The sequence below is a fragment of the Hyalella azteca genome, unplaced genomic scaffold, assembly GCF_000764305.2.
Source record: "Hyalella azteca isolate HAZT.00-mixed unplaced genomic scaffold, Hazt_2.0.2 contig7618, whole genome shotgun sequence".
Classification (NCBI taxonomy): domain Eukaryota; kingdom Metazoa; phylum Arthropoda; class Malacostraca; order Amphipoda; family Hyalellidae; genus Hyalella; species Hyalella azteca.
In genome coordinates, this window is record NW_025937739.1 from 75599 (window position 1) to 103563 (window position 27965).

At 37.5% G+C, this 27965-nt stretch overlaps 1 protein-coding gene across 1 annotated transcript; it reads right to left on the reverse strand.

The window, feature by feature from the left end:
• Positions 1–1361: 1361 nt before the first annotated feature.
• On the reverse strand, positions 1362–27446 carry LOC108673012 (hemicentin-2). The gene is made up of 6 exons (XM_018160778.2): positions 27065–27446; positions 16946–17607; positions 15803–16013; positions 8784–8902; positions 7627–7792; positions 1362–4899 (listed from the first exon to the last, which is right to left on the reverse strand). Exons 1-6 carry the CDS (start codon positions 27129–27131, stop codon positions 4676–4678), a joined length of 1449 nt encoding a protein of 482 aa, XP_018016267.1. The 5' UTR covers positions 27132–27446; the 3' UTR covers positions 1362–4675.
• Positions 27447–27965: the final 519 nt, after the last annotated feature.

The window sequence follows — 27965 nt, forward strand, 5'->3', positions numbered from 1 at the left end:
CCAGCCGCTTGCAGCCCCAGTCTCTCTCGAGGCCTCGAGCCATGTTAAGGAGTCAGCGTCGCTTTACAAGAGAGGCAAACGCTGTGAGAATATAAGTCTTGTCTGTTCCATATGGGCGTAATACTAGTTAGTTGCATCCCACATCTAGTTTATAAAAGATTATTTGGTTGTCACCAATTGAGGTATGAAGAATAATGAAGTATAGTGGTCTCTAATAAAATAGAAATTGTTGAATATGCCTCAGATAATTAAACTTTTAGTGTAAAATTTACTTATTAGAATATGAATTTAATAAAATGTTGAATAACACCATTCTCAAAATGATTGTTGGAAGATTCTTTTTTAGAACTTGTAGAACTCTACTCGGATCGTCTTCCATGACTCATAAGCTGTAATATTTTTAAATTATTTATCGATCGGATATTTGACCTCTATCTTTGACCTCTATCTTTACAGTCTGCAATGATTCAGATACAACATCTGCGATTTTGATAAAGGCGAAATGAATGCGAGTAATTCATTTCCGCATGCCAACAAAGCAAATGATCCCATGCATTCTGTGCATTTGCAAAACCTGCGAGTTCGATTTTTGCACTAGGCCAACAAGAAAATATTGCGAGTCGGCAAAACGAGAACTCAAGTCGAAACAACGTCGGCGACATCACAAGGCGGCTGTGATTAATTGTCAGCCACGGAGTGAGTCTTTTTCTGCATTTTCGATGATGGATTGCCGAGGAAGAAAATGCACGAAATTTCTGTAAGACAAAATATCATGATTTTTAAACTCATACCTTTATTAAGATTCAAACAACAATGAATTGGAAAAATATCGAATCAAAATAAGAATTGAACGAGATTAAATTATGCAAATTAAAAAGAAAGGGTCACCACAGAATCGGCTACATTCGTGAAATTTTGGTTCAAATTCTCGATCCCACAGCGAGAAAAATTACTTTATATTTAAAAGGTAAACACGTTCACTATTTGAAACATGCAAGTTTGCTTTATCATTACGTTGCAATGAACCATAGTAATTAATAGCAACAACAAAATCAAATCTGCAACTTACATCTAAAATCCTAAATAAATATTATAGGTACGAGTTAGCATCAACAGAATACAAAAAAAATCCACGCAAACTTTTCCGTAGGCATCCAATCACCAGCTCTGTGAATTTAATCTTTTAATAAAATCACTGTCGCTCGAAGTTGGTTACAAATTTTCATGCGGTCCCACACAATTTTTCTGCACGTCTATTTTATCACAAAATATTTTGACGACAATGCGACATCGTCAGTATATTCATAACAATACATTTTTCATCGTTTGCCTAATCTTCAAATTTTATATATATATATATATTTATGTTACAATAATTTGCTTCGACCGATTCACATTGACAGCAAGGATTCAAATTGATAGTTTAAAAATGTAATGCAACTTGGATTGCAAGTTTGGATTGCTGCATCTCGCATTACAGGAGGTTTCTTGCCTCGCATAGAAAATTTAAACGATAAGTGCGCATTGCCGAATAAAATTTTTCGACATTAAACTTTTCAGTAAACCCAAACCAAACTCTTATCATTTCGCGTTTACATTACAACAGCACACCTCGAAGGTATTACAGGACCTCGGAAGTATCTTATTCCACATACAGTATTACCATTTTAGTTAAGTTTGACTCTAACCTGATATAACCCTCCACACATGTTTAGTTTGTATTCAGAATTGTCTTCATATTGTTTCCTCCCTCCGATACAGTAGCCCCAACCACGTTCAGGAACTGAAGAAGAAATAATAATAAATTTGTTGTTGTGTTGTTCAACTTTGTAATGCATTATACACCCAGCCCCTATATTGACAGCATGAGATAAATCAGAATGGACAGAACTCTCTATTGCTGGCCTCATAGATACTCCTCCGTCATTGTATGTCCACCATGCAGTGAATTGGATCACCCGTACCCCATAACTTCACAATGAATATTTACAGCAGAGCTACGGACAAAAACTTACCATTGTGCATATGTTTACGGATTTTAATTGAAGCCTCTGCACTGCGGCAACAACATTATGGGCCACGATACTTTGATGGTCGCAAAAAGCAATCGGTTGCTGATGCCATAACTGAGCGAGCCAAGCCCCGGCTGATATTTATAGGAGCTTGTCAACCTCACCGCGCCATACCTAATGCGTGCTTTGCTATAGCGAAAGCTTCATATCAGATGATACGGCAATTTACGCTTGAATGCCAACACATAAATCTTGCTTATACCAATCAAACTCGTCCAGCAGAAGATATTGTGCTGAAATGGAGCCCTATCTTCGGTTAATATTAGGGGTAATCTTTCTAGTGGTTGGGCACTTTAAACTTAAAGCACCGAAGACAAAAAATTCAACGTTTGGTTATTCATGTGGATTCACAATGCCGCAGTCATGATGGAGATTTAATCATATTTATTGATTGAACACAGAAATACAGTCAGTTAATACATCCATTCGACCATTTTTCATTCCACATGGCAATTGGTGAAATCATTTGATATCACTCGTTTCGGATGAAGAAAACTATAATACTACGTAGTGCATCATACAGAATGGCAATTATAAAGCAATGTGGCCTGTGGTGAAGACTTTTCAAGAAAGAAAACATTTTTCTACTCAATTTAGATCCTCTTTGATGATCGAGGTTTGGTCAAGGGGAGGACAAGGCAGTGTCATTCTGCTGTCTTAACGAGTTCTATTGAAATTCTTCATCACAATTCACGACTGTGTCTTATGTAGGGCTTGCACAAGATGACTGGGTCCCTTCCATGGCTTCTGGGTCCTTCCGAACTTTGGTCAACAGAAACTTTTGCAGCTCATAAATTAAGTCATTGTTGGTCTTACAATGACTCAGCAGATGCTGTTATTCTATGATCCTGCTTCCTCGGAAGTTTTTGTATAAATAATGCCGCGGATTCCTGAATCAAATGGAACTTCATTTAAAATGAATGCCTCACAGGGAAACTTAAGAATTTCGGTTTCTCATTGACAAAATGACTTTAATCTTTGTTACTTAACTTATTTTTGCCAGAAACCTGCATTAAACATGTCTTTGAGGTATACAGATGGGCTTTTAAGCTTGCTGGAGCACCAAGCAGCGGACACATTTTTGCACTTACCGACACAAGTTTTTTTTCATGAATTTAACTATACGTCAAAATATGAGTAGTTAAAGGTTAAAAGTTTCATTTTGAATAACACATTGTGGCCAATTCATTTCTTTATATTGACTCATACATTATGTTGAAAAAGATTAATATTATTCTAGAGGCTAAACGTTTGCAGGGTGCCTCGAATTTTATACAATATTATTGGTCAGTATTTATCTGCTTATCATTTTAACATCGCTTTGTCCCTAAGAAAATTACCAAACATAAGCCAAAAAAATTCTTGGTAAGTCCATAATGACTGAAATTCACTATCTCATAGTTTATCATTTATATTCTCTACCATCTGGTGTATTTAACTTCACTAATACTAATTAGTGATGGATGATTCTTACGTGCAAGAAAAATGTTCATGAATTTTTAAATATTCGGTCAGCAAGTGGGACAAGCATGATGAGAAATTTGGTAATTATTTTCTTCAATTCACTTTACTTTAGCGTGAGCAGAATAAATAAATAAGTAGTGGACGCCCTTAAACATATAACAGACACAATAGAATCTAGGAACCAGTTACACTTCGAATAATTTTTATGGTTTGTATTTTTATATATGAGAAATCCTTACTATTTTAAGGATACTGTATAGAACTCAACAATCTTACCGTGGACTTAAATTTCAATCTTTTCAGAATTATATAGTTCGTTCCTTATTCTGATACAGAGGAGACATTTAATTTACATATTACCATTCTAGAAATTAAAAAAATAAGCATCAATTAGCGATCAATATAAAGAAACACACCAGCTACACATGAGATCGATCTTGATCAGAAGTTTTTCTGAACACGAGTAAGCATTTGAAAAAAACTAATAAATGTAAGTAAACACTTATTTTTCAGCCTTGAAGTTCCTTTTGGACACAATACGTACACTCATGTAAGGAAAGACACTAATAATAAATTTACTTCATATTTATTAATTTCAGTATGCACTTGATAATTACGACTTTATGAAATCAGCGGTAGTCTTTGCGTGGCTTGTTATTGTTTGGAATTTTCACGCATAAAATTATATAAATTGTTCTATAATTTTTAAAGGCCAAATCGCAGCCTGACTGAACTGATAATTATCCATGAAATAGCAGAAAATATTTACACGAATCAGCTCATGATACCAAAAATCGTTATATACATTACACCAAATGCACAAGTAGATCTTAATTCTAATTGTCTATTTGCCTTCCCAGAACCTAATACCTCATGCCGGGCAGAAATCACTAGTAAGATTTCCACAAATTAATTAAACTTATTGGCGAGCCAAATTGAAAGAGGTGTACGGACAATTGATCGTTCAGAAATAAAGCAAGTATAAATCATATATCTTAAGATTTAAATAACCATTAGTATTAATATTTTTATGACCAGCAATGCACTGCTGCTCTATTTTAAAATGTCGTGGAGAAGCATTTCTCCGGCTAAATTTAGGGTATAGATTTGTATGTTGCATTGAAGACGGAACACAGCGATCATCGAGGAACAAAATTGCTGTTTATCAGAGCAGACGTGAAGCTGCGTGTGTTCAGAGCTGCAGACTTCAGGGCTGTCAGGGAAGGTAACAGCAGCAGCAGAGTACACCAGCAGCACAGCAGCAGCTGCGTGCTTCCTGCACGTGTTGTGCTCGCTGCTGCAACAGCTGCTGCAGCTGCAGCTGCAGTGCTTGTTCCGTGCTGCATGGCTGCTGGGTGCTCATCTGTGCAAAAATAAACAAAGCAAATATTTTTTATTATTTTTTCACCTTTTTTGTACGAAGGAAAATTCCATCGTTAATCGTAAACCTAGTTTTCACATTCGTAAACTAACTGCGTCACTTCCTGAGCGTAGGGTAGGACGCATAGGAAATATGGCCCTACACTTCTGGCCACCGAGATCACCTGATCTCACCCCATGTGACCATTTCTTATGGGGTTACGTCAAGGAGGCTGTCTACGTCCCGCCTCTACCAGCAACTCTGTTTACGTCCCGCCTTTACCAGCAACTCTGTTTACGTCCCGCCTCTACCAGCAACTCTGTTTACGTCCCGCCTCTACCAGCAACTCTGGTTGATCTGAAGAACCGTATCACTGCTACGTTGCACTCAGTAACAGAAGATATGCTTTCTCATGCGTGGAACGAGTTTGGCTACCATTTAGATGTTTGCCGTGCAGCACAAAACAAAAAACTTAGAATTTTTTTATTTGTGCATAAACTATCCATTTTTAATTTATATTTAAATATATACGAATTTATTAAATTGAGTACCGTTATTTAGAAAAACTCCGTATAATAATAGATAAATTTGTATTTATATAAAAGAATTAATATAAATGGTTCAAAAAATAATTATTTTAGGTGAGTCATATAAGTGCAATTATCAACAACTTGATCTGAGCCACTTCCAGTTTATAATTAAGGGTTTTTACCGTTAATTTTTTTTCATTTGTCTAATTTATCTGTGTCATCATGCAACTTTTCATCAAGTTTATCGTGGCTTCATGCATATTTTTTTAGGCTTATCTACACGATTAGTCTATAAAAATCTTGGCACGATCTGGTCAGCTTATCTCTCTTGTGGTCGATGCTGAAATCAAATATGGAATGAAGTTGAAACAGTTCTGTTACTAGAGCATGAAATCATCAGCGCTAAATTTTGTTAATTATATTTGCTCCAATTTCACATAGTTTTGTAGAATTCCTACAGATAACAGCAAACCCAAAAAATTTATTTCTCAATTGGAAGTGCACAACTGCATCCAAGCCTCCATTAAAGCGAGAAGTTCAATGGCATTTAATCCGAAAAAAATTTATGTCCATTTAACATTCAGCAATAAATTCCGGCCAAAATGCACATTCCTCCGGACGATCTCATTCCTGAATATTCAATCTTCGTCTAAAATCTCCGGCATATCCATGGAGGACTGAAACGACGCAATTCAATTAAAACTGACCAATTTATTCCAATGGATCTGATTAACTCTTGAAAGTTCCCCTGTATTCTTGAACCTAATCAACATGAAGATAAAAATGTAAACGTTGAACTCCATACTGAATCTGAATTTTTATTAAAACATGTAAACTCTATAATGGTATATGACAATGCCATTGCATGTGGTCATAAAACACATGCATCCCGAGTAACTAATGAAACTCATTCCCTTTATTTCATGCATAAAACGCACACAACTTTCCAAGTTCGCTAACCAAAAAATTTCATTCTTCAAAAGCAGCTCAAAAACAGTCTTTTTACCTCGCATGAAACGCGTCAATTAAAAATCCCTGCTTGTTCTGCACAATGCTTCCCCGTATGCACTTCTGACTTCTAATGCAACATGCACCATTCAAACGCTCACGCACTTTGCTGCACTTGAGCTTTCACGCACCATTCAGTGCCTCACGCGGCACGCACAATTTGACATTCATAATTGACCATTCATGCTTCAGACACCACACGCCGCTCACACATCACTCTAGCCCCATACACCACTCGATTGCTCACCACGATTCAGACACCACTCACGCTCTCGAACACCACTCACGCTCTCAAACACCACTCACGCCATCAAACACCACTCACGCTCTCAAAAACCACTCACGCTCTCAAGCGCCACTTACGCTCTCAAACACCACTCACGCTCTCAAACGCCACTCACGCTCTCAAACACCACTCACGTCATCAAACACCACTCACGCTCTCAAACACCAATCACGTTCTCAAACACCACTCACGCTCTCAAACACCACTCACGCTCTCAAACACCACTCACGCTATCAAACACCACTCACGCTCCAGACGCCACTCACGCTCTTAACCACCACTCACGCTCTCAAACACCACTCAAGCTCTCAACCACCACTCACGCTCTCAAACACCACTCACGCCATCAAACACCACTCACGCTCTCAAACACCTCACATGCGCTCAAACACCTCACATGCGCTCAAACACCACTCACGCTCTCAAACACCACTCACGCTCGCAACCACCACTCACGCTCTCAAACACCACTCACGCCATCAAACACCACTCACGCTCTCAAACACCTCACATACGCTCAAACACCACTCACGCTCTCAAACACCACTCACGCTCTCAAACACCCCATACGCTCGCAAACACCACTCATGCTCTCAAACACCACTCACGAACCACTCACGCTCTCAAACACCACTCACGCTCTCAAACACCACTCACGCTCTCAAACACCACCCACGCTCTCAAACACTATTCACGCGCTCTCAAACACCCCTCACGTCATCAAACAGCACTCACGCTCTCAAACAGCACTCACGCTCTCAGACACCACTCACGTCATCAAACACCACACACGCTCTCAAACATCACTCACGCTCTCAAACACCACTCAAGCTCTCAAACACCACTCACGCTCTCAAACACCACATACGCTCTCAAACACCTCTCACGCCCCTCAGGTCTACGCACCATTGAGGACATGCAGCGTGACGGACGCGGACGTGAGGCCGGCGGGCACGCACGTGTAGTTGCCGGCGTGTCGGCGCGTCACGCCGCGGATGACGAGTGAAGCGAGCGCCGCGTGCTGCGTCATCCGCTCCACGACCCGCCCGCCCGCCAGCATCTCTGAGCCCTCCTGAGGAGCAGCAGGCGAGCCGCACTATTAATTGCTGTATGTAAATATGGTGGAATAATGTGCTTGCGTGTATATGAAAATATATACTGTATGATTAAATAATATCCTCGGGGAAAACTTGATTTATATATTCATTTTAGATCTATATAAACGTTCAAATTTAGTTTTACCTTTTAAGTTCTAAACGTAGATGTTATACATGAGATGTGTTTGATGTATATTGATATTCACGAATAATGTGAATCAAAAATATTTGCAACTTTCAACTCAATTATCGTCATCCTCAAAGTCGGAGCTGAAAAAGATTGTTCTTTAATTTAAATACAATATTTTCCTCAAATTGCAACATTGAAAACAGTTCGGAATGCCCAGATGTACGTCAGTGCCTTTCCAGTCTCCGAGCTGATGAGGGCACTAACGAACGCATGCGGACAATAGAACACTACCCCACAGTGAGTTCTGATACTTCTTTATTATTTCTTAAGGATGCATCTTTGTCTCTGAGGGGAGTTTTGGTAAAACCAAACAGCCTCAAATTAAACTCTTCATCCGTATGTGTTGTGCGGATCTAAGATCAACACGACATGTTGATAGTCTCCTAGATTCATCGACAACATCGGAATTGCGAATTAATTCTTCGGGGAAATTTTGTTCCTACAGGCGTTAATTTATCGCAACCCTGACATGGATAAAGGCCTAAATGCAATTAATACAAATAATTACCATTATACCTCATTTTGACACTTTTGAATACAATTTTAAATACAGAACCCTCACCTGGATTTAGCTCGAAATATAATGAATTAAGATAATATATATAATCAACGCAATCCAACAATAAAATAACTTCAGATGTAATATTCATTCTTACTCTTTATTCCGACTTGGACGAGTTCTTAATATATGAAATAAAAATATTCAGCTCCTCGTGCTCAAGAATTTTAACTTTTCATGTCCCTTATTACGAAATATTAATTTCCTCGCTACTCACATGATACCAGAAGACGTAGGAAGGAGGCTCGATGGCCTGGGAGATGACGCACTTTATGGTGACGTCGCTCCCTGAGCGCACATGGAGTTCCGACCCTCCGGGGATGGTAACAATGGGCCCTGAGGTTCAACAAAGAAACGCTTGCTTTAATTTCTCTCCTTCGCAAACGAAGTAAAATACCGCAGCCAAGGCATGGTAGCGAAACAAAGAAGCTTGCTTTGCGAGTTATACATGGGCTCTTATCGCTCGTGTAATTCTGTGTTTCTCGACTGGACTCTTTATTTACACTAGCAGTTAATTTCTGGTCGCGTGAATTTAAGGTGTTTTAATTACTAGAGTGTACCGGAACACTACCGGATATAATACATGCAAAATTACTCTTATCTAATTATCTCGTACTTTAAATATTAACTATCACGTGATTTGCCGAGGGTTTTATGAGTCATACATATACCTGGGTATTTTTTTAATTGTGATAAAAGTATTAAACATTCTTACCCGTATTAATACATATAACTCACAATCCCGGAGACTCTATTTTTCACATTATTCAATAATTCCCCTCGAAGAAAGCGTACGGCGTCGCTTTAATTAAGTATATTTAGTATCTTTAGTATCTAAAGACTAAACACATTTTTTGTAGTTTTCAACAAGGTGTAATGCGAAGATTCCCAATTTAACGTTTGAATTATTTCTTAACAAAATTTTTGTCCAAATTCATATACGATTCCGATCTTAACGAGCTACAAATACTAAATTTTTCAAATTGTACAGAACAAAGGCCAGCTGATGACCGAGTTTTTAAGCAACGCACAATGAATATCATTTCTCTTGAATAAGATTGAAGAAAACAAATTTACAGACAGAAAGTTTCATGTAGGTTCTCAGAGAGACTAGAGATGAAATCTCGAAGCATATTTTTCTGTTATTCAAAGCTATAAATGGAAGAAAAGAATAGAAGAGGACACTCGGTTCCTACTTTTAGGGCGATTACAATTTTTAATACACTCAAATAATTAAATTTTTAGCAATTTTTCCAAGGTGGGAGGAGCAAATACGGTTATTTTAGCATATCATGAAAGGCTTCATACATATAAACCTAAAATGTATAAATTTCAATTGCTTCAAAAGACCCATCTAAATCTTTTCAAAGTTAAGAGATCATGAGAAACATTAATTTTGAATTTAATTATTTGTCTGTTATCAGTTAAATGTATGCCAAAAAAATTATTTTAATTTGTGCCTATAAAAAATTCTATATTTTCTGCAGATTTTTCCGCGCGCTCCAAAAAACAATGCAACTTTTCAACTCTTTGTATGGAGCTCAGGAAGGCAGCTTCTAAAGATATAATAAAATAACGAGTCTTGGATGCATTTATTTTATAATATTCCATTTTAAATTCACCCTGGAAGCCAACCAAGGTTTTATTATTCTCTTTAATTAAATCTCAGCCAAGATTTCGTGCAAATAACAGGCGAAAAAATAAATTGATGAATTCTTTGAGTGGTCTTTTTACAATGCCAGATCAAAACATTCTATTATCTGTACATCCGCTCTCAAAGTGCAAAAGGATTTCAAATTAGGTTTTGATTAAGATATTTTGGTCCTAGGAAGAGACATCATTAAACTTCAATAGTTATAAAAAATATTTCAGAACGCTATACAAGTTTTGATTTACTACTCCGAATAACAGTGTAAGTTAGCTGATACTTTCAGAGCCGTTTATATAAAGTAATCACAAAACTGTTCAAAAGTTCTCAAAGGAACAATCAGTTTACTTAGAGCTTTTTGCTCGCAACATCTGCAAGTTGATAAACCGTGAACCTGAGACAGCATAGAATTTATTCGGAATGTCTGCTGTCAAATTCCAATTCAATAGGAACTGACAAATGTCACTACTTATTGGATTTAAATTATTTATGACTTGTTCCATTCCGTCACATTGGTTAAAAAATATGCGAGAGCATCGTAAAAAGTATCAACTAGCCATGTTAGGCTTGAAGACCTCAAATACGATTTATGTTATTTTAGCTTTCCTAAATAATTACAGTCACATTATAAATAAATAAATAATAATAATAAATAAATAATAACAGTCACATTCTTGTTTTCTTCAGTAATAAGATATGGAGGGTGAAAATGTAAAAGATATCTTCACGATTTTTGGTACCAAATGGTATTAAATTCCTTCGCACTTTAAATAGAACTTTGATTAAGGTAAAGAAGCTCCGAGCAGCACAATTTTTTAAGAAGTTATTATTAAGCAATTGGCTTAAATAAGCCTTACGATCGTTTCTGTTAAAAACGCAATTTACCCTCTACTCGCATACAAAATTTTGCAACACTGAATCAACATGAAAGGCATTTGAGATAGAGAATTGTAGTTTCTACATTCAGAGAAAAAATTCGAGAGTAAGAAGAGGCAAACTGGAGGATGTGTCAACAGATTTAATTGGGGGAAGAAACTACTTAATTTTCTTAACGTTTGGACATTTTATTGAGCATTCAAAAAGGAATAGAGTTTATTTGTACCAACCAAATAATGTAGTACATGACAGGAAACTAAATCAGAGTGAGTTACATTCAAATAAATATCGGAGTAAACATTCAACTCTGCTACAAAAAAAAAATAGGTAAAGAAATTCAGGAGTAATCACAAATTAAGAAATACTCTTCAAAAATTAATAAAATAAACACGAATTTTCACCCAAGCCTGGAGCCACTGAACAACTTTTATTCATAGATGACAGTCTTGCCAGTCCCTGCTTCCCAATGCACACGAGTGTCTGCCTAACTTATCCGCCACATAAATTTTCTTAACTATTTCAGACGAGTATTTCTAGCACCCACTCAGTATTTTAATTAATATATCGCACGCGAACATCATACAACCTTAAATAAAAGAACAAGAGTCAGGTATTATCTCAGCAGCCGCATTGTAATTCTCATGCTACGCAGGCAAGATTTGCGTCCCGTAATCATGGGAAGTTTAATTTTAGGCTCTCGAGCACTCGCCAAGATTAAGCGTTTGATCCGATTAAAAGTAAAGCAGGAACCCGCATGTCTTCAAGCTAAGGGCAGGTCGTGATTAATTTCGTAGCAGGTTGTCGTGACTAGCTGCGATACCGAGATTAAAAGTGATGTCGTGCGGGCCAACCATAGATACTGGCGGAGGCAGCTGATAATGAACGGGTCAATGCGAACCCACACAAATAATTCTACTGATCTGTAGCTGAGAATCCTCCCCTTAATGCTATACATCAGGCATTCTCGGGGCTATATATCCTGAAGGCAACTAAACGGGACCATTTTATTTCATTCACAAAGACTGACAGGCCACCGACGAGTCTGCAGCCCCTGCTCATTCATCACTCATCCAATATTGAAGACTATGCCCTATGTTACTTCGATTCGGATCGAGCTTCGTCGCGCAGTTTTCGAAAACTGCAAACTTTATGCAATTGATGGACGATTTCATATAATCTAACGTGAAGATCAAACAACTATTATATTAATATCAGTGATTTTTCCGTTTAGATTTTGCTTACGAAAATTCAAACTGAGAACCGAATAACACCAAACAAATTAACATCCTACATGATATTTTAATCGGATAGACAATTTTCCATATAACTGTTCCTAATCTTTTAGTCCAGATATTCCTCATAAAGGTTCCTGTGAGTGCATTCGGTAGAGCTAAAGGCAGCCGTCAGCACTCTGACATTAAGTCGTTTGAGGCCAAATTTATGGGCTTCATTGACACTCTTAATGAGGAAGCCAAGAAGCCCTGGCCGCGAACACTACTGTGGCCATCGGTGTTTCAATTTGACTCTCTCAGTTGTACGTATTGGCTGCCGTTGACCTTTGATAATTATAATTGGACCGATAGCTTTGCATGAAGATTTACCAATCGATTTTTGTGAAATTAATCGTGGTTATCAGCTGGTTGATAATTTCTCCTCGATCATTCGCAAAAACTTGCCTCGCGTTTCAAATGTTATTCTGAAGTTTCATTGCAGCGCTCGAACTATTGTAGCTAAACAATCGAAAGCTTTCATCGATCCTCTACGTCATTGGAAACTTCATTATTTGCGTTTGCATCTGGCATCTGGCAGTGGTCGAGGACGCACGTAGTGTTTGCGGGTCCCAACTTTCTCACTTTTTACTATGCCGGTTTGACTTATCTCGCGAATTTTGTACCGAAACGATTTCAGTGAAAGGTTCAATGTTAGTGCAGTTCAATCAAAATTGTGCGAATAGTGAGAAAAACGGCTAGTACAAGTGTTTTATTCATCTATGAACAAGGCACGAAATGGAAAAGAATCGGCGACAGGCCACATCAGGCCTACACTTCAGAGCCGACATCACTATGTTATGTTATGTTATGTTATCACTTCAATTCAGACATCATGCGGATAAAACATGTCACTCTCAAACTTTTAATGAATACGTAAGTGTCTGACAGACAGCAAGCAATGTCCATTCCGATGAAACATCAACTAGTGTCAGCATATTCTAGAGCAGGAAACGTCACCTAAGGTTCGGCCATACACACACTGGAATACATCAGGCTCCAGACTCCTTCGTCACATCGGTAGGTACACGGATGGGCAATTTCCTCAGTGTCCATCAAGTGTCTGTCTTCTTCTGCCTTTCTCGACAGCGACCAAGTCAGCTCACAGTCGCTCGACTCTATTCTGGAGTTTCGTCAAGTGTGGTGAGCGAGACACCAGAGAACGGCAGCTCATTGCCACTTTCGTGGAAACAATAACAAAGGCGCCTCGCCACTCTGCTGTATCGATGACGGCAGTGGTGAGGTAGACCTTCTTTGTATTCAGAAGAGAGCCAGTATTCCCGTAGGGAATGTCAACTTCAGCAGCAATGGAAACAGTTGCGCGTTCGCTAGAACCTACGGCTAATTGAACTAGATTTTTCATCCCAAGCGCACTTAGAAATGCCTGATACAGTGTTCATTTTGTCCTAATTTTCTGAGCTCAAGTCAATTGAATTAAAATAGTCAGACGCAATAGTTTTATGTATCATTAACATGGATCAAAAATAAAATTGCTATGACTCATTTAGTACCGCAGTAGAATTAATTTAACACGAGCTTAACAGAATTTTAAATAGCATAGACTGTTCGTAAGTTTCTTATTTCCTCATTTAAATAATACTATGTATTATTTGAATTCGACAAAAAAATTAAATTATTTGATTCAATTCGGCAAAAAACTGTTGATATTAGTTAACAAGCTGCTAAATTTCATCATAACCAATCCATTGTACGCACTGAAGTAGTATTCAGGACAAGCAGGCTATTGAACTCGGCTCTCTTTTCAAGATGTGCACAATGTTTTCTTCATCAATTAAGGCGGCGCATTTTCCAGCTTAGCAGTGTACATTAGCGCACGTGTCAGCGTGGACCATTGTGGCCCCTTCGGGAACTGGTGCTGCGTCCGAGAAATTAACACAATTTCTTGCTGAACTAAGAGGCAGTAAAGTAGCGTAAATTGTTGAAGTTTATAAGAAGGTCGTAACATCGAAAGATAATGAGCCCTTAGGGAAGCCCGGGTGCGCCTCATAAGAGAAAAACGAAGATGAACCAAAATGATATTAGATTCATTAGGAGGACCAGCTCACTCTCCAGTACCGGGACTCATGAAAGTTTTACTATAACGTTAAGAGGTCAAGTTTTAAAGCAGGAAAAGCGGAGAAGTTATCTATCAATAGTCTTTGTCTGAAGCTATCAGCAAGTTCAATCGAAGAAGAAAAATTTTTATGCTCTTTCTTTTAGTCTTGATCACAGCCTCTAGTCTTAGTCATAGTTTTTTGAAATAAAAACTTTATGCGTCGTTCTCTGTTCAAACATGTGTATACTCACAACAACTCTACTCGCTTAGAAACACGAGCATCTAACATACCACTAAACACAAAATATCTGAGTAAGCAAACTCGATCTCATGATTACTAAATAAATATATTCTTCGCGGTCAATTTACTAATGAAATCGAGACGTAGCTCGTTCCGGCTTCCTGTTGTTGACCCTTACTTTAGAATCTTTATGAGCGGCTCATTGATTCTCTATTAATTCAACGGAAATTAATTCAACAAAACGAGTTATAAGTTGGGAGAAATTCATGACTTGTCTCCTTGTTGTGCTCCTCGACTCAGAAAAATTATTCTAGAAATATAATTCTAAAGTCGACGATTATTATTATTTCTGATCATGTCAATTCATGCTTTAATTATCATACCCTGTAGTTTTTTCCAATAGTAATCTTATCTTACTCTAACTTTTTGAATCAGAATTTTTTAACTGAATGCTCGCATCTCAGAAATTCATGTTTAAAGAACAATTGCATATGTCTGAAGAAAATATACAAGATTTTTTAGGGTTAATTGATTCACGGTTGGCGATGTAAGCATTGCGTTGAACTTAATATATTCATCATAAATTATTAATTCTCATGCCTGAGCACCAGCGCTCGTCCACGCAAGTACAGATTGTTTAATTAATTCAGGCTGTTATTTGGATATAGAGAATTTAATTTACATAGAATACATAGTTGCAATTTAATTATCAATATATGAGGTCAAGTAATTCGTCGTCAATTGCGACTGTATACTATAAATATTAATCATTTTCTGAATAGCAGTCTTAATTCGTTGATCTTGTAATAGAATTAGGTTCATTTATTTGATTTTGAAGCCAAATATTTTCAGGTACTGGCATTTGCTCAACATGCAGGTAGTTTACAAGAATATATTACTAGTATGGAAAAAATAACAGCTTACTAAACGACGATGATGAGATGACAAATAAATATTGTAAATAATTATTAAGAAGTAGTAAGTAGTAAGAAGTAGAACAGTAATAATAATTAAATAATTACTGTATTATTACTGTTACTAAGAGTTAGTCGCATGAAATGATATACTACAATATTGTTGTAGTGACGTACTTCCGCCTTCATAATCCTTCACATAAATTAACAGCAGCTGTTGTTTATTAACTCACTGACGATGCTGAGTTGAATAGAGCGGCTAATTTTTGGCTCCGTTGATACTTGACACTCGTAGGCACCGGCGTCGTGGTCGGTCACGAATTTTATTTGCAGCGTCCAAGTCTGGGAGCTGACATCGAAGCGCGCCGTGAAGCGTTCGTCAGAGATGAACGTGTAGCTGTCCACCGTCAGGATGTGCGAGTCTGCATTACGAACCCACGACACCTGATGGAAATTTTTTCTATTTTATTTATGAAGATAATATGAAGGAATGAGAATGTTTTATATAATCATACAAATTGTAAAAATATTAGTTCGTAAAGTGATAGGCAAACCGTCGAGTGAGTTCGTTTTATAGGTTCTCCGCACCAGGAAGAAATCGTTGATTAAAAATTCATAACGGCACAGTCAGTTTGTCAGCCTCATGCCACTTCAACATCTGAAGAGAAGTCTTTGAATAATAAATCAATAACATAACGACATCTTCATTGAGCGAGCTTCATGCACCTTGTGCATCTAACGGAAATCGTTGAACACATCAGCAACTACGATAAAAGAAGAGGATTGAAGAAATTTTTATATTGAAATATTGGCATTAAACTGCGTAGATTTCGGGCATGTCTTATCGTGCACTCCTTGTACAGGTATGAAAACAGAAATGAGTGACTTTAATATGCGAGTAATTTGGATTGAAAGTCAATACGAAACATGAGCAACTGCTTCCAAATCCAAAATATTCATAGACACTTTAGCCTGTTAGTACTCGCTTGTTGTTTGATTTCTCCTCCGAACTAACTTAGCATACGGAAATTTGTTTCGCTCATGACGAATCTAGCTCAGCAAAGGTTATTTAAAAAAATGATGTGGATTTTATAAAGAACAATATAAAATATTCTACCATTTATGGGGAAATGTCAAAGAAATAAGTAACTTTAAAAGAAAATATTTGTTTTCAGCATTTCCTATAACTTCCAGAAACTTATGAAATAAAATCAAGAAACTGAAATATAGTTTAAAATGTTTTCAAAATTTGTAATTGCAGCTAAAGCTTCAAAAGAACTGGCTTAGGAACAGAGTTTCCGCTCCTTAATAAGCCGGTTGTACGGAGAGAATGCCCTAAATAAATAAACAGTGTAAGGTACATAGCACAAACTCACCGACTTGTCTCCCATGTGAATAATTCTGCACGGCAGGTAGGCATGAGCACCGAGCTGTGCCTGGACTTTGGCAGGCAAAGATTTATCAAAGACAGGCGCGCTGTGCAGCGCCAGTACGTCATCGTGAACTACAGCTCCTCTGTCCGTGATTACCCGCTCGCTCCTCCGGTCGTCAACTCCTGAAAGGAAACCTTCGCCGTCGCCAACCCCGTCTTCCAAGGAGCTGCTATTCTCCTCGAGCCCGAAAAAGGAATTGTGACTCTTCAGAGGATAAGTAGGCGTTAATGTAGCCTCGAGAACTTCATTAAGATGTTTATGGTGCTTTTGAGATCGTTGTTTGCGAGTGTCCAGACGTGACTGGTGTGAGTGCTGTTGGAGAAGCTGCTTCCCCTCTTCGCCCTCCAGAAGCGTCAAGTGGTCGTGTTCTGGGGAATGTTTCTTATGATGTTTGTTTCGACGGCCGTGATTTTTCCTTTTGCGTTTGTGTTGAGAATGCGCAGCAGTGTCATCAAGATGGCCCTCTTTAATGATGTTTGTATTGTCGAGATCGTTTGAAGTGTGATGCCTCAGGTGCTTCGGTGGCCATGAGTACGCGGCCTCTGGCTGGGACTCTAGAAGCACGTCGTCTGCCACCCATCGCCGTGACACACGCCAGTCACCTTCTGTTTATTTCAACAGAGGATAAAAGAAAATTAATTATACTTCAACCATACTTAAATTAATTAATTATTAGATTCATAAACACTTCTCATAAGAAGTAACTCGCGAGAACAAATATTCCAGTTAAATGGCGCTTTCTAACAAATCCAAGCAGCAGATCATGGAGGCTGCCCGAAAAGTATTGTTAACTAAAAAATTACAAAAGTTGGAATTTAAACACTGGGATCCAATGCCGCATTACTAAAATATTACCGATTCGAAATATAGTTCCACCAATGAAATTAGGCGTATTCTCCAAAATCTCATTCCATTGTACCCACAATTAAACCCGGACGCAAAGCTCGAACTATTAAAGAAGATGAACGCACTTCATCTTCAGTTCTACTGGCGGCCATATGATGATGGATTGACTGACCATTTGGGAGTTCCGCTCACTGCCGCACAAAGATGAATGGAACACGCGCTTCATTTGCTACGAACAAAGGCAAACCGAGAAATCAGTGCCAAGCCAGGGCCATGACAGAAGCAACCAACCGCTGTACGAGTCAATTTAAAATCAACCTTCCAGAGAATCCCCACCCGCACAAATTATGACTTGTGAATCTATCATTGATAATTACCAAAAAAAACACGTTTGGAACTCATGAGAAACTTTTGCTTGTTTAATTGAATTGTCTGTTTATGACGTATTTGTGCAACTAATATAAATCAAAATACAAAAATCACGAAATATATTGTATTAGGTGACGAAATAATAATTTTAGAAGGTATTGATATAAAAAAATTTTTTCTGAAGGAATTATTTGAATAAAATCAGATCCACAAGAAAGAAAAATGCTGAAAGTCATGAGTCATTATATTTTCATATTATATAATTAAAATATCAAGAGTTTTCTGATTCGTTTAAATTGGAAAATTTCAATGCTCGAGATGAAATCGTTTGAAAGTTTGCATCTTTTACCGTTATTTTAATGCACAATATTGTACTAGAGTGCATGTGAATCAAATATTAGACATTAATTAAGAATAGCTGGCCATTTATTTATAAATAGCATGCCGATATAGAACTTCCTGTGTAAATCCACGCTATGAGTGGTTCAACGCCTGCATATCTGTCTGATTCAAACCAATCCCTATTACAATCTTATGCCAAAGTTCAATCTAGCTCACCAAGTTTGGGAACTTAAAAAGTTCATTCCAAGCTCACTAAATTTGTAAAATCAGCACAGGGCTGGATACTTCACATCAGGGAAAGATAAAAAAGATACGAGTACATCGGTTAAATCAGCCATCCGACTGTGAAGAAATCAAGTTCGACTGCTACGAGGACTGCAAGTGTTTGTTGAGCTCGGCGCTCGTGATAGCGCAGCTCCTACACCAGAACAATCATCCGCTCGCTTCTTCCCTCGATTTTCAGGTCCGAAGGCAAGCCATCAGAATTCTGCAGCGCAGTCATGAGCTGATTGAACCAAACTCCCCGAGGCCGCAGTTCCCTGTTCGCTGATCATGCCTCTGCTTTGTATTATATGGAAACTCTTGCTCAATATTTTGGCAGTTCTTTCTAAAACTTAGATTTCTTAGATGCTGCCGAGCGTCCACTTTCTTTGCAATCTTGATGCAAAGTAACGCAGAAGTTTTGCGCCACTAAAGCAAAATGATCGACATGAAATTTTACCAACTCTTTATTTTAATCTCATCGATCACCATCGACGAGTCCGCAAATATCAAACAAATTTTTTGCAAGAGGAAGACAAAACACGCTTGCTGAAGGCTGTTTATTGAAATCCAATGTCTTCTATCGACCAGTGGACTCAAACTAAAGTTTAAGCCAAGAATGGGATTATTGGGACCCAGAACATGGCCGGTCTTCTACTTGAGCAGCGCACAAAAGGTCGGCAAGACCGAGTAATTTTTAACATTTAAGCCATTTTTTCAAACTGGTACCATACACTTACTTCTTTCGTGACTCATAATTTTTGCATTTGAAGGTTTTGTGATTCTTATGGCAATGAATATCGTCTGATAAAATCTTGTCGGGTTCATTTATTTGTCAATAGCATACAGAATTTACTCAACCATCAAGAAAACAATTTCCAAATTTGTTACAGAAGTAATACAAGGAAATTTTCCTTGCTATAAATCTTTCAATGCGCTTATCTTCACTCACTGAATATATACTATCTCCTTATATTCATTAAAACCTTATTTACTCAGTGCATCATCTTCAAAATGAAACTCCCAGATTCCCACAAATGAGGATCATTACATCATTGCAGAATCATTCGTAGCTCAGTAATGAGCATTGAAGCCATCATGTGCCATCACCATCAGGTTGGCAGCATGACTGGGAATAACGGCAGAATTTACTTGGCTAAATTAGCCCTTGCTAAAGTGTCTCCTTATGAATTTCTAAAGTCTATCAAACCGCTTCTCGTCAGTGCCTCCGGTGCACAGAGGTGTTTTATTGGTCCTACAGTGGCCCATTTGCCTAATGAAGCGCTCTTCATTGTCTGGGCCTGAACTTCTGGCACAATCTTCGTCTATTATTGCTCTTGCTTTACCATTCATAAATTAGCCTCCACTAATTGATGCCCTGAGCAAATCACGCGGGCGTCACGTTAGCGCGCACAATGGTCGTGGCGGTGGCCTCTTAGACGCGAGGCTGCGAGCGCCGAGTTAAGCATATTCTCTCCTCAAGAACCCAAATTAATTCTTGATGGTTCTATAGGAGAGCAGCTGTCTGCATATAAACAAACTATGAATATATAATTTCTGTCCCGTTCAAATATTTAGTTAGACATATGAGACGATAACGATTGATAGTTCAAATTCCAATAAAAAATATTCCGTAGATCATTTTATCTCCTAAATTGTTTGCTTTAAAATGTGGCGCACCGTCGTGCACTCACTGTCCTATGCGCATGCTTTAGAAATTTAACATTTTTCGAAGCTGTCTTGGAAAATGTAACGAATATATGATTGAATGTTCTATGTAAATTAATAATGTAACATAATCCCCCAAAAAATGAAAATGCCAGAGCCGTTTAGAATGTCAGACGGATAAATTAATATTTAAACCATAATCTTGTCATGTTTTAGGTAAGAATCTGCTCAGCTTGTAGGCTTGTCACTCCAGAAGTCCATCTGCTTCACCTCATATTGATGAAGCAAGTGATGACGTCATACAATCCATACGGTGACCTATGGAGATGCAGCACGGTCCTTATAAACCCGAGGCGTTTTCATTGCCGAGTAATTTCTTAAAATATTTTTTTATGGTTTCACAGTGCTTGAAAAATGTGAGGCCCCAATTGAGCAAGCTAAAGTAACATTATAATTGGTTTAATATGATAAAAAGTACCTCTGTCCTACTTTCTGCCGTCTTAGAAAGATAATTATTGTTGATCAGTTCCAAAAGTAGTTTAATTGACTCATACAATTTGCAGCAAAATTTTAGGTTGAACCTTTGCAAGTACATGTCAAAAAAAATTATTTTTAAACAGTTGCGCGTTTAAATAAGCTATCACGACCTAAGTGCTCCACTACAAGCTAAGTTCAGGCTCCCCCAGAACCGATGTTCTCAGGCGGCGAAAATCAGTTTTTGGAGCCTCTTCGGCTAAATGGAAAATTGGCTGCTATCAATCAACATTTTGATGAAGGAAATTTTAATGATGTTTGTTTTTAAGTTTCCTCACTGACCTTGAAATTCAGATTGTCCTATTTTCTGGACTCGTATTTCATTGTCACAGTAGTCCCAGATTGAAAACAACCTGATTCTTACCACTTATCTAATGCAAAATACAATAGTTCTCAGTGATATTCCATGAGGCAAAGAGACTTTCCCACTGTGAATTCTGAATCACACGGGTTTTTTCCAATTGTAAATCTCTCGCATTATTAGACAGACCACAAACTTTGTTCAATTGGCATGTAACCAAACTACAGCTATAGAATGCATTTGAAAAGCGATGACCCAAAGGGAGTTAGTTACAGAGTGCGATATCGATGAGGTAATTAAGAACCTTCGATCAGTGAACAAATCTGATCTCCATTGACAGTCTGCAACACGAGTTCAGCTGCAACAGAAACAACAATGGCGGACATAAATTTCCGCAAAAGCTGTTGCTGGAATTGCCGGATTTAAACAGCAATAAAATTAGACAGCCTGCGGCGTAAGAAGGCAATGCTTGCACAGAGCATCGCTGTTGCGGCGCTGAGTTAGGACCCACAATAAATCCAGGGTATATTTTAGAAGCACCTGAGCCGTCTAGTTATAGCCTGAATAAAATATTCAGACACTGCAATAAAAAATTACTTGAATTATGTGACAAGGAGGCAATAGATTATCATCTGCATCTGCTTTTTCTTAGAATTCTCAAAAAACTTGAAAAAAGCACGTAACTGTTCGTGCAAGAAATTGTCAACTCGGTCATAAGGCGGTTACTACAATTTGGTAGGTGACTAGATTACTTAATTCTTCCTTTTCATCATAAGCCATCAAATAAAATGGTAGGATTCGACAAATATAGTATTTTATTTAGTTTGGTTATCATAAATTTTAATCCAGAGATAAAAGGAAATGTTCATTGATAAAATTACAATTGTGAAGCCGAGTTCTGTTATACTATTATTATTTTATTTGCCTTGTATCTTCCAGGTGCGTTAAATGTCCAACTTAACTGTCCTGCAAAGCGTGAATGCCGCCTTTTATTAACTATTATACTATCAATTATATTATTATTAACTATCTCCTACACCACAGGTCCTGATTCTGATTTCCTATTATCGGAGTCAAAGTTGTGCTCCTAAAATTGTTGAACGACGCTTAGTAACTAACGACGAGCAATGAAATTATACACGTTTTTCTACATGAGTCAACGAATAAAATGATATCCATATAATTTATTTTATATGAAATAAGAAAAAAATTCCTTTCACAGTGTCTAAATAGATGTTTTTTATCGGTTACTATCAAGCCATTAATGAAATAAGTCCAAAAAGCAGGTACATAAGTATACCAAGCGCCCGGTACGTCGACCAACTGGGGTCCCCCACCTTAAAACAGTCATCTCACTTCACGACTATGTAAGAAAAGATGCACGAAATATATCGCCAGAATTTCATTGATCAGCGCCTTCAGCCACCCAGGTTTAGTGGTTACGAAAGAAAGACCGCCATCAGAATCTTGAGAGTGCGGGTAATCATGATGCTTCTTTCGTGCATCATCCTGAGCCCAGCCACTCCGGATGTTAAAGTTAGGATCATGAGAGCGAAAGTCAGGGATATTTCAACCAAATATAAAACGAAGTCCCAGGAGTACAAGTAAGAAATATTCACCCGTTAGGTGATCACTTGTTTTCGTGCTCTGCGAGCTGCGGCCGCTGTTGGGTTTTGGTGCTGGCGGCGCTCGCTAGCGCTACTCTCCCGTTCTTCAGCCAATGAAGATACGGCAGGCCATCTTCGATGAGCCTTTGATGAGCGCTCTTCAAGCGTGCTGCAGTCATGTGTACTTTGGAGGTCATCTTGCTGATCAATACGCACACGACAGTAATTGTTTTCTTTGCAGGTTGAAACGCTTATATTTTCTTACAGCTCAGTTTCATACTGAATCCAATCCCTCGCACGTTGAGGCAACTAAATGCTCTGGCGTAGATCTAGGTCCGAATTTTTGTAGCGGGACAAACTGTTTCCCATTTTTGCGAATCTTCAAAATCCTTTATCACGAATCTTCAACGACACAGAGTCTGGCTTCAGACACGACACAGTGTCTGGCTTCAGACGCGGCACAGTGTCTGGCTTCAGACACGACACAGTGTCTGGCTTCAGACACGACACAGTGTCTGGCTTCAGCCACGACACAGTGCCTGGCTTCAGCCACGACACAGTGCCTGGCTTCAGACACGACACAGTGTCTGGCTTCAGACACGACATAGTGTCAGGCTTCAGACACGTTCACAAACAAACAAACGAACGGGTAAACACACCGTTTGCAAATATATCATAGATTAAATTGGTTCAGGGATTTACCATTGCGAATTGTTTGCACGCGTTAATACCTGCCTTAGCATCCTCATCGATCATTTAAATTAATTTTCTGAGTTTTAACGTGAATGTTTTGTTAAATTTGGTCTCAGAAAATATTTGGTCAGCAAACAATATGGCCTGCATCGAAACACTAAAGTAAAAGGTGTATAGATAATAGCCTCATAATGAATGACTGATGAATTTATATTTTAAAATTTCATTTTGAATTTTGACGTGTACACTTCTGAATGTTATACATTTTTTGCAGAGGGAAAGGTGGATTAAGTGGAATAGTTTTGACAATAAATTATAGCAAGAAATTTAAATAACAAGCAAAATTTCGTGGTAGTCCGTCGTAATATAGAATCATGTTTTAAATTTTTAAGAAAACGGACGCTCGTTACATCAATCCTTGGCATTACTACCACAGACTTCACTAATGGCATTAAAAGATTAATATACAAATAAAAAATCAGGGCACAATGCAACAAACTAAATGCTCATTCTGTCGCTCCTTTCCTGGAATATACTCGCATTTGGTTAAATTTAAATGTTCGGAAGATCCTGGATCAAAATTCGGAATAAAGTTGCCGAGACTCGAAAGACCGTGCAAAATGTAAATCACTTCGGCCTACACTTCAATTGTCACTTTCTTCTCAGTCTCGCTCACTTCCATTTAAAATTCGTTGCGAGCCGCCTTCATTCGTGAATTCAGTGAGTTTACATGAATTAAGCGCGCACAGAACTTTATAATGTCAGTAACTTTCTCCATGGTGCTAAATTTTTTAGCCGATACAATTTTATTTCGATCCCAGAAAGTATTCGTTAAAAAATAGCTATGTAATGTAACTATTAGTCATCTTCATCCACGTTAAATGAACGAGCGTATATTAATCCTGTAATTTTAAACTGCCTAATTTATTTATTTTAATGAAAAGAATGCTACAAAATTATAAACGTAAATAGAGATGAAAATTTGGCAGAATTCTCAGAAAAAAAAAAGAGATTTAGTTTCCGGTTGACGACTCATCATATTATGTAGATAATTCATTTCGTTCCACAACTTCTAAATTTTTGCACAATAATGATTGTGAAAACGAGGATTTGTGAGCTCCATAGTCATGGTAATATATTGATATTGCCATATTGATATTATCATATTGTAATATTGTCATGGTAATAATCATTTCATAAACTACATATATTCAATTAGTACGAAGTTCTTAATATCTTTGTTTTCCATATATAATTGCTTAAGATACAAAACCATTCATCAAAAAAAGTTATCCCTATATCAAAAGATGCATTCTGGTCTCTGGTATTGTATCACCAATAAGACCAACATCTCACTGTCCTTCCACGATTTTATGAGGGATGTTGGTGTCAATTTTCCAAGAAGCTTTAAGAGTTGAATTACAGTGTGAGCTCTCACTCGTGAACCTCTCGCTTGGTAAATGTATGAAGTTACATTGCATCGCAGCAAATATGATGAGAAATGGCGCTCTCGTGTAATAAATGTTTCACGCTTCGAGACTTGCAACTTAAAAACAAGTCACCGAGCGCTCCAGAAGCTGCACTCTTCCTTGCTGCTTCAGAAATATGAAAGACTCAGCGAGCTCAGTGTCGAGAATTGTTCACAACGCTACCGATAAAACAACATAAATCATTTCCACTCGCAGGAAACGATAGAGGAGGGAGTAGCGACCCTCTCGTGGAGCAGCTAGACGCTTGTTTCGCACAAGTTTTCTTGCAAGGATAACTGAAAATTGAGCCAAATTCCCATTTAAGGTTGAGCACTATGGATACAAAATAAACATGTGAAGCTTTGGAAGATTGAAAATGATTGAGATGTTGATTTCTGAAAGACTTGAACTAGCCTTGTGTTGCCTATAGTGCGCTGAACTGAACTTTGCGCCAATAGAGCTATTGAAACGAAATTATTGCATATCTGTTGGTGTTTTCACTTAAATAATCATGAGTGGCATTTCATATGAGTGAAACTTCCTGCTAAGGTTTCATTTCAACAAAAAACTATGATTATTGAAAACTTTTTACATAAGTTTGTTCTACACGTTTGTTCTTTTTTGCATAAGTTTGTTAAATGATCTAATTTCACATGATTTCCAATCTGATCGATGCTTCTAATATTATCCTTGATTCTTTTTCTATGCAATTTAATGGCCCTCTTTCTTCGTCAGTTGCTGAACCAAACGAGGAGTAATTAAAGGCGTCGTTTTGAGTAATTAAAAGCGTCGTTTTGAGTAATTAAAGGCGTCGTTTTGAGTAATTAAAAGCGTCGTTTTGAGTAATTAAAGGCGTCGTTTTGATTAATTAAATGCGTCGTTTTGAGTAATTAAAGGCGTCGTTTTGAATAATTTAAGGCGTCGTTTTGATTGATTAAAGGCTCCGTTTTGAGTAATTATTGGCGTCATTTTGATTAATTAAAGGCGTCGTTTTGAATAATTTAAGGCGTCGTTTTGAGTAATTAAGGGCTTCGTTTTAAGTAATTAAAGGCGTCGTTTTGATTAATTAAATGCGTTGTTTTGAGTAAATAAAGGTGTTGTTTTGAGTATTTAAAGGCGTCGTTTTGAGTAATTAAATGCGTCGTTTTGAGTAAATAAAGGTGTTGTTTTGAGTATTTAAAGGCGTCGTTTTGAATAATTTAAGGTGTCGTTTTGAGTAATTAAGGGCTTCGTTTTAAGTAATTAAAGGCGTCGTTTTGATTAATTAAAGGCGTCATTTTGAATAATTTAAGGCGTCGTTTTGAGTAATTAAGGGCTTCGTTTTAAGTAATTAAAGGCGTCGTTTTGATTAATTAAATGCGTTGTTTTGAGTAAATAAAGGTGTTGTTTTGAGTATTTAAAGGCGTCGTTTTGAGTAATTAAATGCGTCGTTTTGAGTAAATAAAGGTGTTGTTTTGAGTATTTAAAGGCGTCGTTTTGAATAATTTAAGGTGTCGTTTTGAGTAATTAAGGGCTTCGTTTTAAGTAATTAAAGGCGTCGTTTTGATTAATTAAAGGCGTCATTTTGAGTAATTAAAGGCGTAGTTTTGAGTAATTAAACGTTCCGTTTTGAGAGGCGCATTACATAGCAGGAATGGAGTTGCACGGAGAATAATGATACATAGAGCTTGATATGGCGCGGTGTCTTGCTAAATCAATTTTACAACAGTAATTCAATTCAAACCTGTAACTACTCTGTGCAAAAAAATATGTTAGTGACAATTGATACAGTTTTCGCACTAGCGAACACTCTCAGTCATAACGATCAATCGCTTAAATTGATTCAACAGAAGTGCTCGTAAATTTAATGCGATAGAAACTTGAACATTCATTAGCAATCAAAACAATCAACCATGTTTGTCATTCCATTCTATCAAAAAATTATCAAGAAAGTTGAGAAATCAAACCTAGTGAACATTTTTTCTAAGCTTACCCGTATCGTGCGAGAAGCACCACGCTCCGCCCAGCAGCAGCGACAGCAGTAGCAGATGTGACGTCATCAATGTAGTGGTTTACATTAACATTTTTCAGCAATACCTTTGGTTTTTTCGTAGCCTAATACTTTATTCAACGGTATCCAGTTATTGTTCTACACCATTGTATGCTGTTGTTTTGTTGTTCGCTGGGTCTCACTTTTCAATCCATGAACATTAAACTCTTGGGGGGCGAGGTTTTCGACTTTGTTGAACCAGTATATTCCAAAATAAGTATTGTTACTTCTCTGAAGTGCTTTTATAAATGTTTTCTGGAATACATTTTTGATATTTCACTAAATGGGTGAAAACAAGAATACAATAAACACGTTTGATGTGCACTTGTTTTTTCCTGAAAATATTGAAAACGGTTAAAAATAAAACATTTTACAAGTAATTTTTCTATCGATTAGGTTTTTATCACTGCTAGGAACTCGTGTCAATGAGTCCCTAGCAATGAACGAGTTCACAAATCAAAATACAATGAAAAGTTATACATAATGCATTCAACATCATTTTGAACGAAATATTATCCAAATTCAATTTATGAGGCGCAGTTTTCTTCTAAGTTAATTTCATAAATATTTATAATACATAAATCTATGTAGAATCTTGTACAGCTTTACTTGGGCAGTTGTGAGCAGGTGAGGAAAACACTTCGTGCAATAAATTGGTCCTATCGCATTTCCTTACTGGTATTTTAATTCCAAACGAACGCTCATTCACAGTCATTGAAATTCGCCGAGGGTCTCTCATGGACTGAACCGAATGAATCTCAACCAGAATTTATACAACGAAATCGCCTACATAACAGTAAGAAGAGTTTATTCAGTGCGGCAAGACCTTGCAAGGTTCTCAGCT